The sequence below is a fragment of the Myzus persicae genome, unplaced genomic scaffold (genome assembly GCF_001856785.1).
Source record: "Myzus persicae strain clone G006 unplaced genomic scaffold, MPER_G0061.0, whole genome shotgun sequence".
Taxonomy (NCBI): domain Eukaryota; kingdom Metazoa; phylum Arthropoda; class Insecta; order Hemiptera; family Aphididae; genus Myzus; species Myzus persicae.
This window is the reverse complement of record NW_019100785.1, coordinates 8,766-24,268: the sequence shown is the minus strand read 5'-3', so window position 1 is coordinate 24,268 and position 15,503 is coordinate 8,766. Positions and strand designations below refer to the sequence as shown.

Here is a 15,503-nt window from a genome sequence, read left to right as displayed (position 1 = left end):
TAAATTAGGAGTATCAACAATTTCAAAAATCGTAAATGAAGTATGCGTTGCAGTCTGGGAGTATTTAAAACCTTTAAGTATGCCTCTACCAACAAAAGAAAAGTGGGTTGAAATTATACAAGGATTTGAAAGGCACGCCAACTTTCCCAACTGTATCGGTGCAGTTGATGGCAAACACATCCGAGTTGTTAAGCCAATTGACAGTGGATCGTTGTTTTATAATTATAAGAATTATTTTTCGATACTTTTAATGGCAGTTTGTGACAGCCATTACAATTTTACATTTGTTGATATTGGTTCGTTTGGAAAATGTGCTGACTCGACAGTATTTAGAGACTCTGTTTTTTACAAAAAACTTATGAATAATGAATTAAATATACCAGAAGACCAACCATTAACATTTACAGAAACTCCAATTTTGCCAAATGTTTTAATTGGTGATGAAGGTTTTGGTGTCTCTACAAAACTTTTACGTCCTTTTGGAGGTAAAAATTTGTCGGTAAAAAAAAGAATATTTAATTATCGGTTAAGCAGAGCAAGGCGGTACATTGAATGTACCTTTGGAATACTAACTAATAAATGGCGGATATTTCATCGACCTTTAAACGTTTCGATGGAACTTACAGAAGAAATTGTCAAAGCATGCTGTGTATTGCATAACTTCGTAAGAGCAAGGGATGGAGTGCAATTTGATGATATACTGACAGTTAATGGGTTTGATGAAATGCATAGTCCATCTTCCACTATTCTAGGAGGCAGAACAGCAAATGATATTAGAGATCAATTTGCAGATTATTTTATTTCTCCAGAAGGAGAATTGCCATGGCAATACACAAATATTTAATATTTAATTATATTTTGTTATTCTTATTTTTTTACCATATTTTAAGTTTAAACTTTAAACTATAAATAATTAAACTTAGTAATCTATACTTAATAATATTTAAAAAATAAGAAAATTAAAATGTACTTGTTTATGTTTAAAAAAATAAGAAAATCATGATTTACACTAAAATGTATTTAAATAACACAATATTAATAAAACAATGTATACTTACTACATTCATTTTTTTCGGGTGTCTCTTTTTGGTCGAAGTTTTCAAAAAATATGTAACACAATAAATTCTTCCCATGCTTTATTTTTAATTTGTTTTTTAGAACTTTCATTTGACATGGAATCCCATATAGCTGGACGTAGATGAATTTCGTCAATAAATTTGTCTATATCTAGACACTCGGACATTTCGAAAAAAATTATCGTACACAAAATTACAAATTAAATAATTACTTAAATAGTTTCACACAAACTGAGTACACTTAACACGGAAGAAACTAATACGTTCAAAGGTGAAAATATACTATCATTGCATGTTTATCTTGCACCCTATTTATACTCTATACAGAATTCTAGAAAAAACGTGAATATTTTATTTCTCGAACTTTCTTTGGACTATATATACTATATAGTATATACTAATATACTGTATAGGCATACACTATTCGCGCGTCGAGAACCACGTGATCACGTTAACACCGGGTAGTTGGTGGGGTCTCTAGTTATTACTATACTGCCTAATTATTAATTTGTGAAAAAAAAAACATTTTTTTCAAATAGAACCAATAGGTAATAATATGCACTACACAGTTGCGTGGCATGAAACTTAGTGGCTTTAAACTATCTTGGGGGGGGGAGTAGAGACCTTTTTTAGAAATTAAATTATTAAATAGTGATGCTAGAAAGGGTTTGATCTATACCTTATAATTTTTTTAAAACAATACAGTATTATTGTATATTTAAAAATCCACTTTAAAAGTTTTTGTTTAGTTAAAATAAAATATATTCCAAGTGTTTTTTTTAAATGTCAAGTTAAATGGTACCGAGCCCCTAGACTTGAACTTACATTAGAGGCCCGGGGCCCGGGGCTAAGGTTTAAGCCCGTCCTCAATATGACACTGCATTCAGGAAACTTTTGGCGCCACACATAAATTAATTTGTAGCTATCGTGTGGTTATCGTGTGAAAACTATATAGTTCATGTGGCGCCACTGTGTCTTTTCTGTGGCGACACTAAAGTGGCCCGTGTGAAACGGGCCTTACTTTTTTCAATGCTGAAAACGACCGCTCCGCTATACAATTTGTTGCAAACGTGCACAAATACATACGTAACGCTATTGTGGCGTTTGAGTAAATATCAGATAAAATATAAATTCTATTAAATCATTTGTATACAACATTATCTTACAAAGTTCTCGGGCGTTTCTTTTTTGTCAGATTTAAAAAAAAAGATTATCACGCAAATAAAGAAATTCATTTGTAAATGATTCTTCAATATCATTAGGATACACTGAACAAAAAATTTTAGGTAATTTTAATAAAAATACAGATTAAATTAATAATATCATTGTTAATATTGGGTCAACAAAATGATTATTGATTCTAAGATTAGATATTAGTTAAAATAAGAATTCACAAATTATTTGATTTAATAATTTTTTTGTTTATTATAACTAATATTTACTTGGTACAACGATCAAAACTTTGTTAAAATAACTTGGAATTTTGTTAATTCTATAAAATATATTATTAATTTAACACATAAATATGAACTATATGTTGAACTAACAAAAATTAAATTATTTTTACAAAATGGTTACACTGAAAAAAATTATATTGTATAGTTTTACCAAATAGGTTTGTTAGAGAATATATCGTAGTTACTACCAGAAAATTGTAGTACATACAATATTATATTGTTTTCAGTAAAGTCCTCTTTCTGTTAGTTAGTGATGGTGAAAAGAACAAAAATATTTGCTGTGTTTAAAAATTATTACGTAAATACAACAGCATAATCGAATCAACAAAACTTTTAATAGACCGAACAATATTTCTGGTGATCTACGTTTATTAGATAAAATCTATTTTTAAACTGTGTATTTTAACGTATCCAACAACCGAACGATCGATAGTGGGTACAGAACATATGTGATAACAACTATTAATAAGGAATTCCCGTAAATATTTCTGAAATTATTAGATAATAGATACGCCGATAGTTGTTACTAAGATGGTGAGGGGGTGGTGGATAGCGCGCGGCGGTCGACTGGAGCTGTTTGGTGTGCGGAGTGCGGACTGCGGATTGACTATTTGACTCATTTCACATTTGACTCGTTAGCCCTTTTGAAGTTTTTAAGTGTTAGTACTTTTGTTTATTAAATAATATTATAGCTGACGCTGTTTGCAAATTTGCAATTACCTATCATTTTGAAGTTTTATTATTACACATTATATTTTTCTAAAATTAATAATATTCAATAAAGTCATTACATAATAATTAATATTATAATGGCAGACTGCGATGCAGTTGACTTTCTTAAAGCCTGGAATTTAGAACAATACATTGACGTTTTTCGTGGTAAGTACCTCTTAACATTTGATACTTTACTTTTGATTTTTATGAATATTGTTTTCTATCTGTGATGTAAGAGTGCAACCAAGATAGTAGGGGATTATGTGAAATTACTACCTACAATGTACAAAATGTAATTTAATTTGTTAACATAAAAAAAACTAGGTAGTTAGAATAATTTAAAAAGCTTCAAAAATAGATTTAAAAGAATGAAAAAGGTATTGAATTAAAAAAAATAAGAAAAAGCAAATAAAATAGTCTAGGTTATAACACTGCCAATCATAATAACAATAAAATTTAATTATCTACAGAATTTAATTTTTTTCTTCGACAGAAAACGATATAGATATGAAGACCATACCCTTACTAACTGAAGCCATGATGATTGAATTAATTCCTAGTGTTGGACACCGAGCTCAATTAAAATCAAATGTTGACCAATGGAAAAATATTATCCAGCAGATACCTTCACCCTCAGTAATTGTATATTATAATAATAATTCATAAGTATATAAATCAATTGTAATTTTAAAATAGCTTATCCGTAAAAGGTAATAGGTATTGTTTCAGGTTAGGTTAAGTTAGTACATTATACCTATTGTTTTACAAAATTATTATTTACAATTATTTTGATACTAATTATTCCTGGTTTCATAAACAATCATCATCCATCTGTATTAAAATATTTTATTCTCTTTTTGAAAAAAGTATCAAATTAGGTACCTACTTAGTTTAAAGTATTTATACATTTTGGTCTTATTTATTATTTAATTTAAAACATAATTTATCTTTTAATTATCTAGTTATCATAATCTATCATCTATGGTTAATTTCATTGTCAATTTTTTATTCTTGGATAACAGATAAATTTTGTTTTTAATTATTATTTTTTCTAAATTATTTAACTACTTATACTATTACATTTTACAAATCTTTTTTTTCACTAAAAAAATTAAACATTTTTATAGAAGTAATTATTTTATTTTAATTTCAGCCTGTATCTTGTAGTATTGACACAGATATACAGATAGCCAATTTAATACAAAATAATGACGTATGGGTAAGTCATATTTTTTCCCCTAGGTTTAACTTGGTCATCATAACAGGTCATATTGTTTTTAAATTATTTAATTGTTCTAATATTTCAGTGGATTATTTTATTTCTATTTCAGAACTTTATTTTATTATAATTAAATTCATGTACTTAATTATCATAAGTATTAATGTTCATTGAAATATTTGCATGACAATACCTAATTTGTTTTAAATTTCAGTCTGAATCTTCCAGTAGTATTGTAGACAAATTACCGGCTGATATAATACAAAATAATTTATGGGTAAGTCATAATTTTGTTTTTATTATAAGTAGGTTTTTAATTGTCCTATTTAACTCCCTGTAATAAATTATTTAATTCTAATACTTCAGTGGATTCTTTTAAATCTATTTCAGAACTTAATTGTATTGTAATAAAATATATATAGGTACCTAATTATATTATAGGTATTAATTTACAATGAAATATTGTTATGTGAATAATTTGTTTTTTTTACATTTCAGTCTGAAGCTTCTAGTAGTAACAGTAGCGCAAGTAGTAGTGCAGAGAAATCACCAGAAGAAATAACACAAAATAATGTATCGGTAAGCCATAATTTGTATTTTATTTAGCTCTTACTTGATTCTTTATAAATATGATATCATCTTTAAATAATTAAGAGGACGCTACACCTGCATGTGTTGTCTCCTTACAAATGTAAAACATTGCAAAAACTGTTTTGCGAGGAAAAGAACCAGCTGTAATCTAAGCTAAGCTACCAAATTTTCACACTATAAAAAAGAGAATATTTACTGTGCAACGTTTTTTTTAATTTTTAAGACAGAGACAACACATGTGGGTATCATGTCCTATTAATTTATTCTAATACTTCTCATTGGATTCTTTTTTTTATGTTTCTAAAATTAATTTTATTATAAATCAATATCAGTACCTATTAAGGTCCTTAATGTCTGCATATATTGCCAATGGAATGTTTTTGTGACAAAATGTAGGGATCATATCATTAAATGTAAGATTATGAACTCAAAAAATTATTATATAATTTAGGTAATTTATACAAATTTATTTATCTTGACAAGATCAGAACTCATACAAACAGTTTCATAAAAAATATTGCATTTAGTAGTCTTAATATAAGCATAAAATTGTTATTTAGTGTTATTAATGTTGTGCTTAACAATTTAATATAATTTTTTAAATAATAATTTTTTTTATTCTTAGAAAGTTTTAATAAAAATGTATATAAATAATAAATAATGTTACTCTTGCAGGAAATATTGGAACTACTTAAAACTACAAATGAAGGAAAGTCGTTATTGTCAACATTTCATAAAAGTGGTTTATTAGATAGTGCAGGTCGTAGGCGTTTGTGTCACTTAATAATTAATAGAGAACTCAGAGATGATGTCCAAAGACGTATTCCATCGTCACGTTTACATAACCTTGCATACCAAATCACAAAAGTTTTTCAAAATGAACGAGCATCAACTTATTTTATTCCATACATTTCTTACGGACCAGGTTTAAAAAGAGCAGCCAAGGGAAAGCTTCTCGACTGTTTAAATAATAGGAGAAGGGAATATCGAAAATCTGGTTTGATTAATTCATCTAGACGAAGTTCAACATCTTCTGAATCATCTTTTACTTCTATACCATTACCGGAAGGACTTTTACAATCTACTGAAGAAGAAGGAAATTATATAGAATCTGTTGTGGAGGAAAATCTCAATTGGCTAAGAAACTCAAGTGACCCATGGGATTTAGTAGAAATAAATTGGAATTTGACTTCCAGCTTTCGCTTAAAAAGACTGATGTCACCAGATGGTCCTTCAATTGCAGAGTACATGACTGAGTTTCCATGCTTGAAAAAACCTGCAGGATATCTCCTTGTAAGTGCATGTCATGTTATTAATAATTTGTAATTTGTCTCTAATCACTCACTCGATTATTAAGACTTAATTATTTATTCTTCAGATTTTGAAAGACTTTAACGTTGCTTATCCAAAATCAGTCGACAAACTTTATCAGAACCTACCAATATACAGAAAGAAGATTATCGACCTAACATTGACTAGAACTAAGAAAACTAAAGATTCCACTGTACATCAAATCTTAAATGAATACTTACAGTACTACTCTGACGGTTCGTTAAAAAATATTTTGCTTAACAATTAATTAGTAAATATTTTTTGCAAATCGAACAATTTCTAAAAAAAAACCAATTTTTGAGTCCTTGACTAACACAATTTTTATTAACAAATACATAGTACTTATTAATTAATTAATTATGACAAATACATAATACTTATAATTTTTTAATGAATATTTTGTATTCTTATATTATATAACTTATTAATCAAGCTTCAGCTTGAAAATTATTTGGTACATATTTGGTGTTTACTGTATGTAATGGAATTATTGTTAAAATTAAAAATGTTATTAAGTAATAAATTAAAATATTTTTTTTTGTTTAGATGAAGAAACATCAAATATAGTTTGTTTGTTTTGCTTGGTCTTCCTTGTTGGAAATTCAGTGATTCGGGGAAAAAAGTATACAACTCAATGGAAACCATCAAAGTTAGAAGCTAGAGATGGATTTATCACCAAAGTATCAAGTGACGCAGAAGTCCAAGAAACCATTACAAGAAGAAGAGAAAAGCTATCAAGTCTTGGCCACACATTACAACCCTTTATAATAATTGTTGGACAAAGCTATCATCATATTCAAAACTACTTGGTAATTGTTGACAATACTATTTATAAACTCCACTCTATTACAGCTGCTGTTGATTGCTGCTTTAAAATATTTTTAACTTTGAACGCAGAATACCCTGTTGAATCCAAAGGAATATGGTTTTTTATTCAAAAGGGGTTTTACCAAATTAAAACACCATGGGATAAAAATTATACAACTGTTAGTGCCCTCCTATCTGATATAGGAATTCCTATTTTGCAAGGAGAATAATTTTTTTTATTTACTGAATTTGTATTAAGTGAACAATTAACATTTCATTTTATTAGTTTTTAAATATTTTAAAATCCCTTTGATTTAAAAACTTAAGCAAAAGATTTATTGTTTATTTAAAATTTAAAATGCCTACTTGTTTGTTTTTATAAACAACAATTTATTAATATTAATATCTTTTTAAACACTTCGATCTATATCATCCCCAACGCATTGATTCTTATCTTTATGCCAAATAATTTTTTTTTTATTTACTGAATTTGTATTAAGTGATAACAATTAACAGTTAACAAGTAATAAATTTACATTACATTTTATTAGCATAAAGTTTTTAAATATTTTATATTCTCTTTGATTATAAAGTTTTAATAAAAGAAATTGTTTATTTTAAATTTAAAATGCCTACTTGTTTTTTATGTAAACAACAATTTGTTAATATTAAGATCCTTTTTAAACACTTAGATCTATATCATCCTCAAAGTATTGATTCTTATCTTTGTGCCGAAGGAAATTGTTTAAGATCATTTTCCTTGAAAAATTCTTTTCGAAAACATTTATCAAACCATAACACAATAGAAACAATTGGAACAAGTTCTGACATAATTATACAACCATCGACTTCCCAGCAGCCCAATGAAGATATTTTTTTAAGTTCTATAATTCCTACTTCAGATAATGTATCTGACCCAAGAGAATTTTTAAATAAATCAATAAGTTGTTTTCTTGCGTCTCTTTATGCAAATCCAATCATGCCAAGAAACGCTGTTCAACTGGTGGTTGATGGTATTGATAAGGTTATAACACAAGGTATTTTACCATGTGTTGATAATTATGCCAAGACATTATTAAACCATGGTGAAATTTCCCCAAAATCTTTTGAAGCTTCTAAAAATATTTTGAAAGTTATTGAAAGCCCTTTAGATAATTTTAAAAATGAACATAAAAGATTTAAATATTTCAGTGAAGAATTATGTACTTATATAGAACCCAAAGAAATAATAATTGGACAAAGGTTGAATACAGTTTTAAGGGGGGGTTTATCTACCTTAGAACCTTGTAATTGTACAATGCAATTTATGCCTTTACGTCAAATTCTTCAAAAATTTTTTTCTTTAGAAAATGTACTGTCTGATACTCTGAAATATATGGAAAATTTGTCCAACAATAATAGTATTATTAGCAATTTTATTCAGGGATCTGTTTGGCAATCTAAGTTACAAAAACATAATGGGCGTATTGTTTTACCACTGTTTATGTTCTTTGATGACTTCGAAAGTGGGAATGTACTTGGTAGTCACTCTGGGATTCACAAATTAGGAGCAGTATATGTATCTGTTGCATGCCTTCCCCAACATCTTATAACAGTTTTGTCTAATATTTTTATGGTTCTCCTGTTTCATTCTGCTGACAGAGAAGAGTTTAAAAACAATATTATTTTTAGACCAATAATTGATGAGTTCAACTTTTTACAAAGTAATGGCATTGAAATTAATACACCTGTCTTTAAAGGAAAATTATACTTTGATTTAGGTCTTATCCTAGGTGATAACTTAGGTTTACATGCTATTACTGGCTTTACCGAAAGCTTTTCTTCCAATTTTCCTTGTCGGTTTTGTATGATATAAAAAGATAGATTGAAAATCTTATGTTATGAAGATGAAACTCTTCTCAGAAATGTTGAGCAGCATAATGTACACATTATAGAACAAAATATGTCAGCATCGGGAGTAAAAGAGGAATGTGTTTGGTTAGGTATAAAACATTTTAGTCTCTTTGAGCAAGTAGGTGTGGATTGGATGCATGATTTTCTTGAAGGTTGTGCAAAATATATTTTTGCTTTTATTATACCTTATTATGTTAATGAATTAAAACTTTTTTCTCTTCAAATCTTAAACAATAGAATGTTTGGTTTTGATTTTGGCCCTGAACATAATAAACCTAGTTCGTTTACTAAAGAAAATGTGAATCAGGGAAATATCCGACAGTCAGCATCTGAAATGTTAGTGTTGATAAGATATTTTGGATTACTCATTGGTGATTTAGTACCAGTTGAAGAGCCAGTATGGACATTGTACATTACTATGCGTAGAACATTAGATATTATGTTATCAGTATCACTTGAAAAAGATAGTTGCTCATTGCTCAGAACTTTAGTGGGGGAATTAAATGAATTGTATTTAAAATACAGTAAAAAATATTTGAAACCAAAATTTCATTTTATGCTTCATTATCCTGCTTTGATTAATAAATTTGGTCCCATTTCGCATCTCTGGTCTATGAGATTTGAAGCCAAGCACAGAACATCTAAAATTGCTGCACGATCAAATTTTAACAGGCGTAATATTTGTTTATCATTAGCTATTAAACATCAACTACAACTTAATGAAATTTTTTTAAATGGTAGATTATGTAATACAATTTTTGTTGGACCCCAAAAGTTTTTAAACTCCACAAAACAACATCAAGTTCAAACATCGTTAAACCTTAGCTCAGAAGTATCCTTAACTTTGGTAAAGTGGGCTAAGGTTAAGGGAACTCATTATAAGATTAATACAATAATAACCAAAGATATTTTAGAAGATGATTATCCAATTTTTGCATCAATTATAAATATTTTTCTTTATGGCACAGATAGAATTATTTTTGAAGTAAATGTATTCTCAAGTATTTGTTTTAATGAACATGTGTTTTGTTATGAGATAAATATAACTGATATAAAAAATAATGATTCTACATGTTATATTTTTCAAGATTCATTAATTTCTCCAGTACCTAACATTTTAAACATAGCATCTAATGGTAAACAATATGTTACGGTAAGAAGTCCTTTTTAATGCTTTATATTATAGATTAATATCGATATCATGCATTTTTCTGTAGTAATATCGTAAATTTTGTTATTTTTATTCTATTGTTCTACTTATTAATTATCATACAATACCTATTACCTATGTAGTATGTATTAATCTATTTTATATATCTTTAATCTGTACTATTATATTTTTTATAAAATAGCATTAAATTATGTATAATTTGTATTTACCTACTGTTATATTTTTACTTACCTGTTTTGTTAACTAATTGTAAATAAATACTGTGCAAATATATTTTTCATTTTTCAATAAAAGAAAACTGTTTACTATAAAATTAAGTTTAAAATTTTTCACTTTTTTGCAAATATGGTTTGGGCCACTTCCTAGATAATTGATGTTTAATAATATACTCATAATTATTGACTAACATAACATAAATATTATATTGTATTATATTATATTAATTAATATGTTTATTATTATGACAATATGATTCATAATAACATTGAGTATATTATTATTTTGTATAATATATATATTGACTATATATTTTACTCAATGATAATAATAGCTACCTAATAAACATGGTTGTTGTTATTAAACTAATACATACGTATTACAATATTGACTTGTAATTGCAATATTAAAATAATTTTTATTTTTTAACTTTAATGTTATTATTACTTAACATACCAATGACACTACTAAGTTGCTTGGTAATGATGTCAGAATTTATTGTGGTAACATCATTATTAAACTGTTACTCTTACTAATCTTACTGGTACTGATTATATTTTGATTTGTATTGAGTAAAAAAAAAATATTATATTCATCAGTTACCCATACAAATGTTTTGTAAGTAGAACTGATTACAGTTCGGTTCTGATTACCAAAGGTGATGTTAAAAATACATTTTATTGTTAACAAAATTTGATTAATTATTGCAACTAAAATTATTGTTGTCCCTGTGGCAACCACTTTTCATGGTCGCATTTACCATATTTCGTTTCCAGTAACAATATTTTTTTTTCAGTGTATTATTGAATTCAATTAAAATATATTTAGTTTAATAATATTAAATGACTGAATCAATAAAATATTTATGATTTAAATTTTTATGTCTGCCACCGACGCCTCCATGGCCCGTATTGATAATATCTTAGGCTTATGCAGTGAACAATATCTGTGTATAAATAAAATTAATAACCGGAAAATAAATCTTACCGGCAATCCTCGAGACGGTGTCTCTAGGAAAAACAAGGGAACAGTCAACAACCATATTAATATGTTCAAAATTTAAAATAATTTAAAATTCAACATTATTTTGTTTATATATTAAACTTTTAAATTAAAGAAAGACGTCGACGGTAAAAATATTGATAAAATGATAAATTATTGAAAATATGCATCTTAACTTATAGAATCTAAGAATTATGCTCTAAGACCAAAAAAAACTCGAAATATGCATTTTTATGTAAAATAAAATTTCAATACTAGCTTTGCTTCTTACTCTGCTATTTTTGTAATCATGCAAAATAAATTTGCAAATACCACAACCTTTAATTATTACTTATACCGATATTTTAAGCAGTAATATTATATTATATATATACTTATATTAGTTATATTAAGTATTTTCTAAGGAAGAACGCCATAAGTCTATAATACCCACATTATCGGGATATCACTATTACCACGATCAACTACAGTTACGATATGATACTACTCCGAATTTATATTTTAATAGGCATTCGTGCATGTGCTTCGAACATAAATTACTTCGACTATCAATTTCTACGATAATGCATTACCACGATGATACCTTACTACGATAATAAGTAGTGATTAGGTTAACCCGCCACACAACTATTGATGATACAGTCTACAGACTGTGTAAAGTAGTAAGTACTAAAGTTGAGCAAATCATATTTTCTTCGTATTAACTCATAGGAGTTAGCTAGTTAGGAAACAGGGCTTAGAACTTGTAAGTCTTTACTTCTGTTGTATTAGCACGTGTTAGTGTATGGCTGTCAATTGTATCTGTAAGATCGCGATGCAAGATAATCTGGTAAGTTACATCTGATTACTCATTGCTATAGGATTTTGGAAAATCAACGTACATAAAATATAGGTTACTGATTATACAATGACATCCATGCAGTCTTGGGTAGTATTCCGAATACTATTTTTCCTGAGTATTCGAGTATTTATTCCAAATACTTTTAAAAAGTATTTTACCCAAGACTGCATCCATGTATTAGAATAAATTCATGTAGGCAATACTAGATATTATGAATTTAAAGTTTAAACATTTGTTTTCACTTATCTATGGAATATAGTCAATAAGATGATCCAATGGTTCAATATTCCTTACATTATTAAGAATTGATTACAAAATTTAAGTACATTTTTATTTTGTTATTTTATAATATGTTTGCGTTTTGAGAAAAACAACTAGGTATGTATATTTTACACATAATATTGATTATAGTAAATGGGTACTTACTACCTAGGTACTACAAAAAATAAAATTCAAATTTCTATTACATTGTTTTATTTCAAAAACATACTATTTTACTTAAGATTTTTTTACTTACTTAAGCAGCACATATTTCTGGAGAAATGGGTGCTAGAGTTTAAATTAAAAAAAAATATTGCAAAAATAGAATTTTTTTTGGGTAATAATCACCATGCGTTTCAATATATTATACATAAATGATTTCAATTTTTAACTTCTGTTTTAATAAATTAAAAACCATTTATCTCATTTTTATCCCAAAAATATATTTTGTTTTACTAATATTACTTACATTTATAACAAAATCTTAATCTTTTATTTCCTTAAAAACTAAATAAAATCTATAAAATAAACTATATGCTCTATTAAAAAAAATGTTGTGGGCTTAAATATAAAGATACATCTTAACTAATAAATTAAAGTTTGTTTTGTTTGAACTTAAAAAAAAAAAAATTACAATTTATTCTACTTTTAATAGGTACTATATTATATACATTTGTATGCTACCATCTACAGGGTCATTGCATATCTCACACATGGCTGTTAATGGCAAGATGCAATCAGAACAAAACCATCCGTGCCCACAGTCGATATAGATGTAACGTGCCCTATTTGGTACATCCCGCATTTGTCTCATGCATGCCAAGCATTGACTTCCAGTTGGATCAGCCAAGTTATTATTTTGTAACCAGGTACCTAGAAAATAAGAAATTACTTGCCAAAATATAAAAAAAAAGTAATTAATTAAAGTATTTACTCTGTGTTCCATAGTTAATATGCATAATCTGGATCCTTTGCATCCGCGGAAATGGGGCTGTACATATTGGACAGTTGTTGAGCTTTAATCCACATGAATCGCAACACCATCCATGCCCACATGGGATAAGAATGTTTGCACTACCAACATCTGCATGATCATTCAGACAGATAAAACACCTGTCCAATAGATGATCATCTGTATGCAAATTATGTGGTATTTAAAATGTTTGTTTATCACTAATTTACTTATAAACTATAGCTTACCATTGACAAGTGGTATATCTTGTGGAGGCCTTGCTTGCTCTGCCATAATCATGTCAGGTACCACAATTTGTACTATCAAAATTATATTTAATTCTCTGTTAAGTGTGTTTCAAATTTGTAAATGTTTATTTAAATATTAATTAGTGTGTTATTAACATAACAAATACCTTCAATTTCAGGAGAATGTTGTTGTACAATTGGCTCAACTGGTTGATGAAACCCTTCTTCCAAAATAACATCTAAATGTAGAAATATTATACTTTAATACCAGTTGTTAAAATTTGATTCAAAGTCAAATCAAAATGATTTGTGAATTTACCTTCAAAATTAGCTTCATCCGGTCTGACGACAATAACTTCATCTACACCTATTGGTGGTTCAACAGGTACATCTGGAATAAGAAATTAAAACTTATATAGGTACTTTTAAAAATTTAATAATATACAAACCTTCAAAATAAGGGGAGTCCGGTCTAACGACAACTATCTCTTCTTCCACTGCTGGTTCGACAAGTACATCTAGAATAATTAGTTAAAACGTATAAAATTGTATAATCTAATAATATATCTTTAGGTTGTAAACTTGCCTACTAGTTGCCCACGACCTCTACCGGGTTGAACTTGACCACGAGGTCGTCCGCGGCGTCTTTGAATGTGAGGGATGATTCGGTTACCTCGCCCCCCACGTCCTCTTCTTTGTGCTATTTGCCGGCCATTATTTGCCGGAAGAGGAGGTGGTAACAGCGGTTCAAGTTGTACATGTGGTAGCTGCTGAATTTCATCTTCCTGATGTACTATATCAAATGTGAGTAGCTTAATATTATAATGTTATAAATATATAATTTATACGGAGACATATTTATTAGAAGACTAAAACTTAATATTTACCATTAGGTAATGGACCGATTTCATTGTCCAAGTATCCTCTCGCCACATGTGCGACTCTTCTAAGGAAGGATGAGGTGTTATATCGACCATTCCTTACTAGTCGAAGAGCATTTTGTAAGACCTCATTATTTCTATCCCGACTTGTGATAATTGATCTACGAACCTAAAAAGAAAAAAACTATTAAGCAACATGAAATATTAAATTATAAATAAATTTAACCTGATGTCCATTTATTACTTGTCTGGTTTCTCGTCTGACTCGAGATTCTACTGAACGAAGTCTGTCTGTATTCAAAAATATTCATATTATTTTTTAATATTTTAGTAGTATAATATAATAACTCAACTAAATATTTCACAGAACTTACCATAGAATGTCCAAACTGGAGGGTGTTGACCAATGGTGGTTTTCAGCATACTATGGAAACTCTCCACATAGTTATTTGTCCGAATATTTAATCCATACACTGAAAATCCAACTGGACCTACAGTATCGATCCAGTAATGTTGAATGTAATTAAACATATCGTCAAAATATTGCATTATGTCCATATGCCTCGTCAATTGTTGGATCACAAAAAACCCTCCAGTGATATGGAAGTCAATTGGCAATTGAGGGTCCCTTTCCGGAGGTAAATGTGGCAGTGCAGTGATCTTAAATAAAACAATAAATAAATATTAGAAAGTTTTATAGAATATCTAACTATATGGTGTTATAAGCCTACCATTCGGATAATGGTGGCTACATTATAGTTGTTGCGAACAATTTCATTCATGCCATGTGTCCGAATATATCTTACAATGCTCTGTAACCAAAAATATTTTATTAAATTGTA

General features: G+C 28.1%; 2 protein-coding genes and 1 long non-coding RNA gene across 3 annotated transcripts; all 3 read left to right on the top strand.

Annotated features, from left to right (window-relative positions):
* Nucleotides 1-79: 79 nt before the first annotated feature.
* LOC111042977 (protein ALP1-like) lies at nt 80-844 on the top strand. Its single transcript, XM_022327740.1, has one exon. It carries the CDS (start codon nt 80-82, stop codon nt 842-844), a length of 765 nt encoding a protein of 254 aa, XP_022183432.1.
* A 2,838-nt stretch (nt 845-3,682) lies between these two features.
* Nucleotides 3,683-7,426, top strand: LOC111042979. The gene is made up of 7 exons (XM_022327742.1): nt 3,683-3,883; nt 4,401-4,466; nt 4,681-4,743; nt 4,965-5,045; nt 5,733-6,350; nt 6,436-6,604; nt 6,936-7,426. Exons 1-7 carry the CDS (start codon nt 3,755-3,757, stop codon nt 7,424-7,426), a joined length of 1,617 nt encoding a protein of 538 aa, XP_022183434.1. The 5' UTR covers nt 3,683-3,754.
* Nucleotides 7,427-13,164: 5,738 nt separating this feature from the next.
* Nucleotides 13,165-14,586, top strand: LOC111042976. Its single transcript, XR_002605519.1, has 4 exons — nt 13,165-13,449; nt 13,529-13,730; nt 13,960-14,292; nt 14,354-14,586. It is a non-coding gene; the product is annotated as an uncharacterized LOC111042976 (long non-coding RNA).
* Nucleotides 14,587-15,503: the final 917 nt, after the last annotated feature.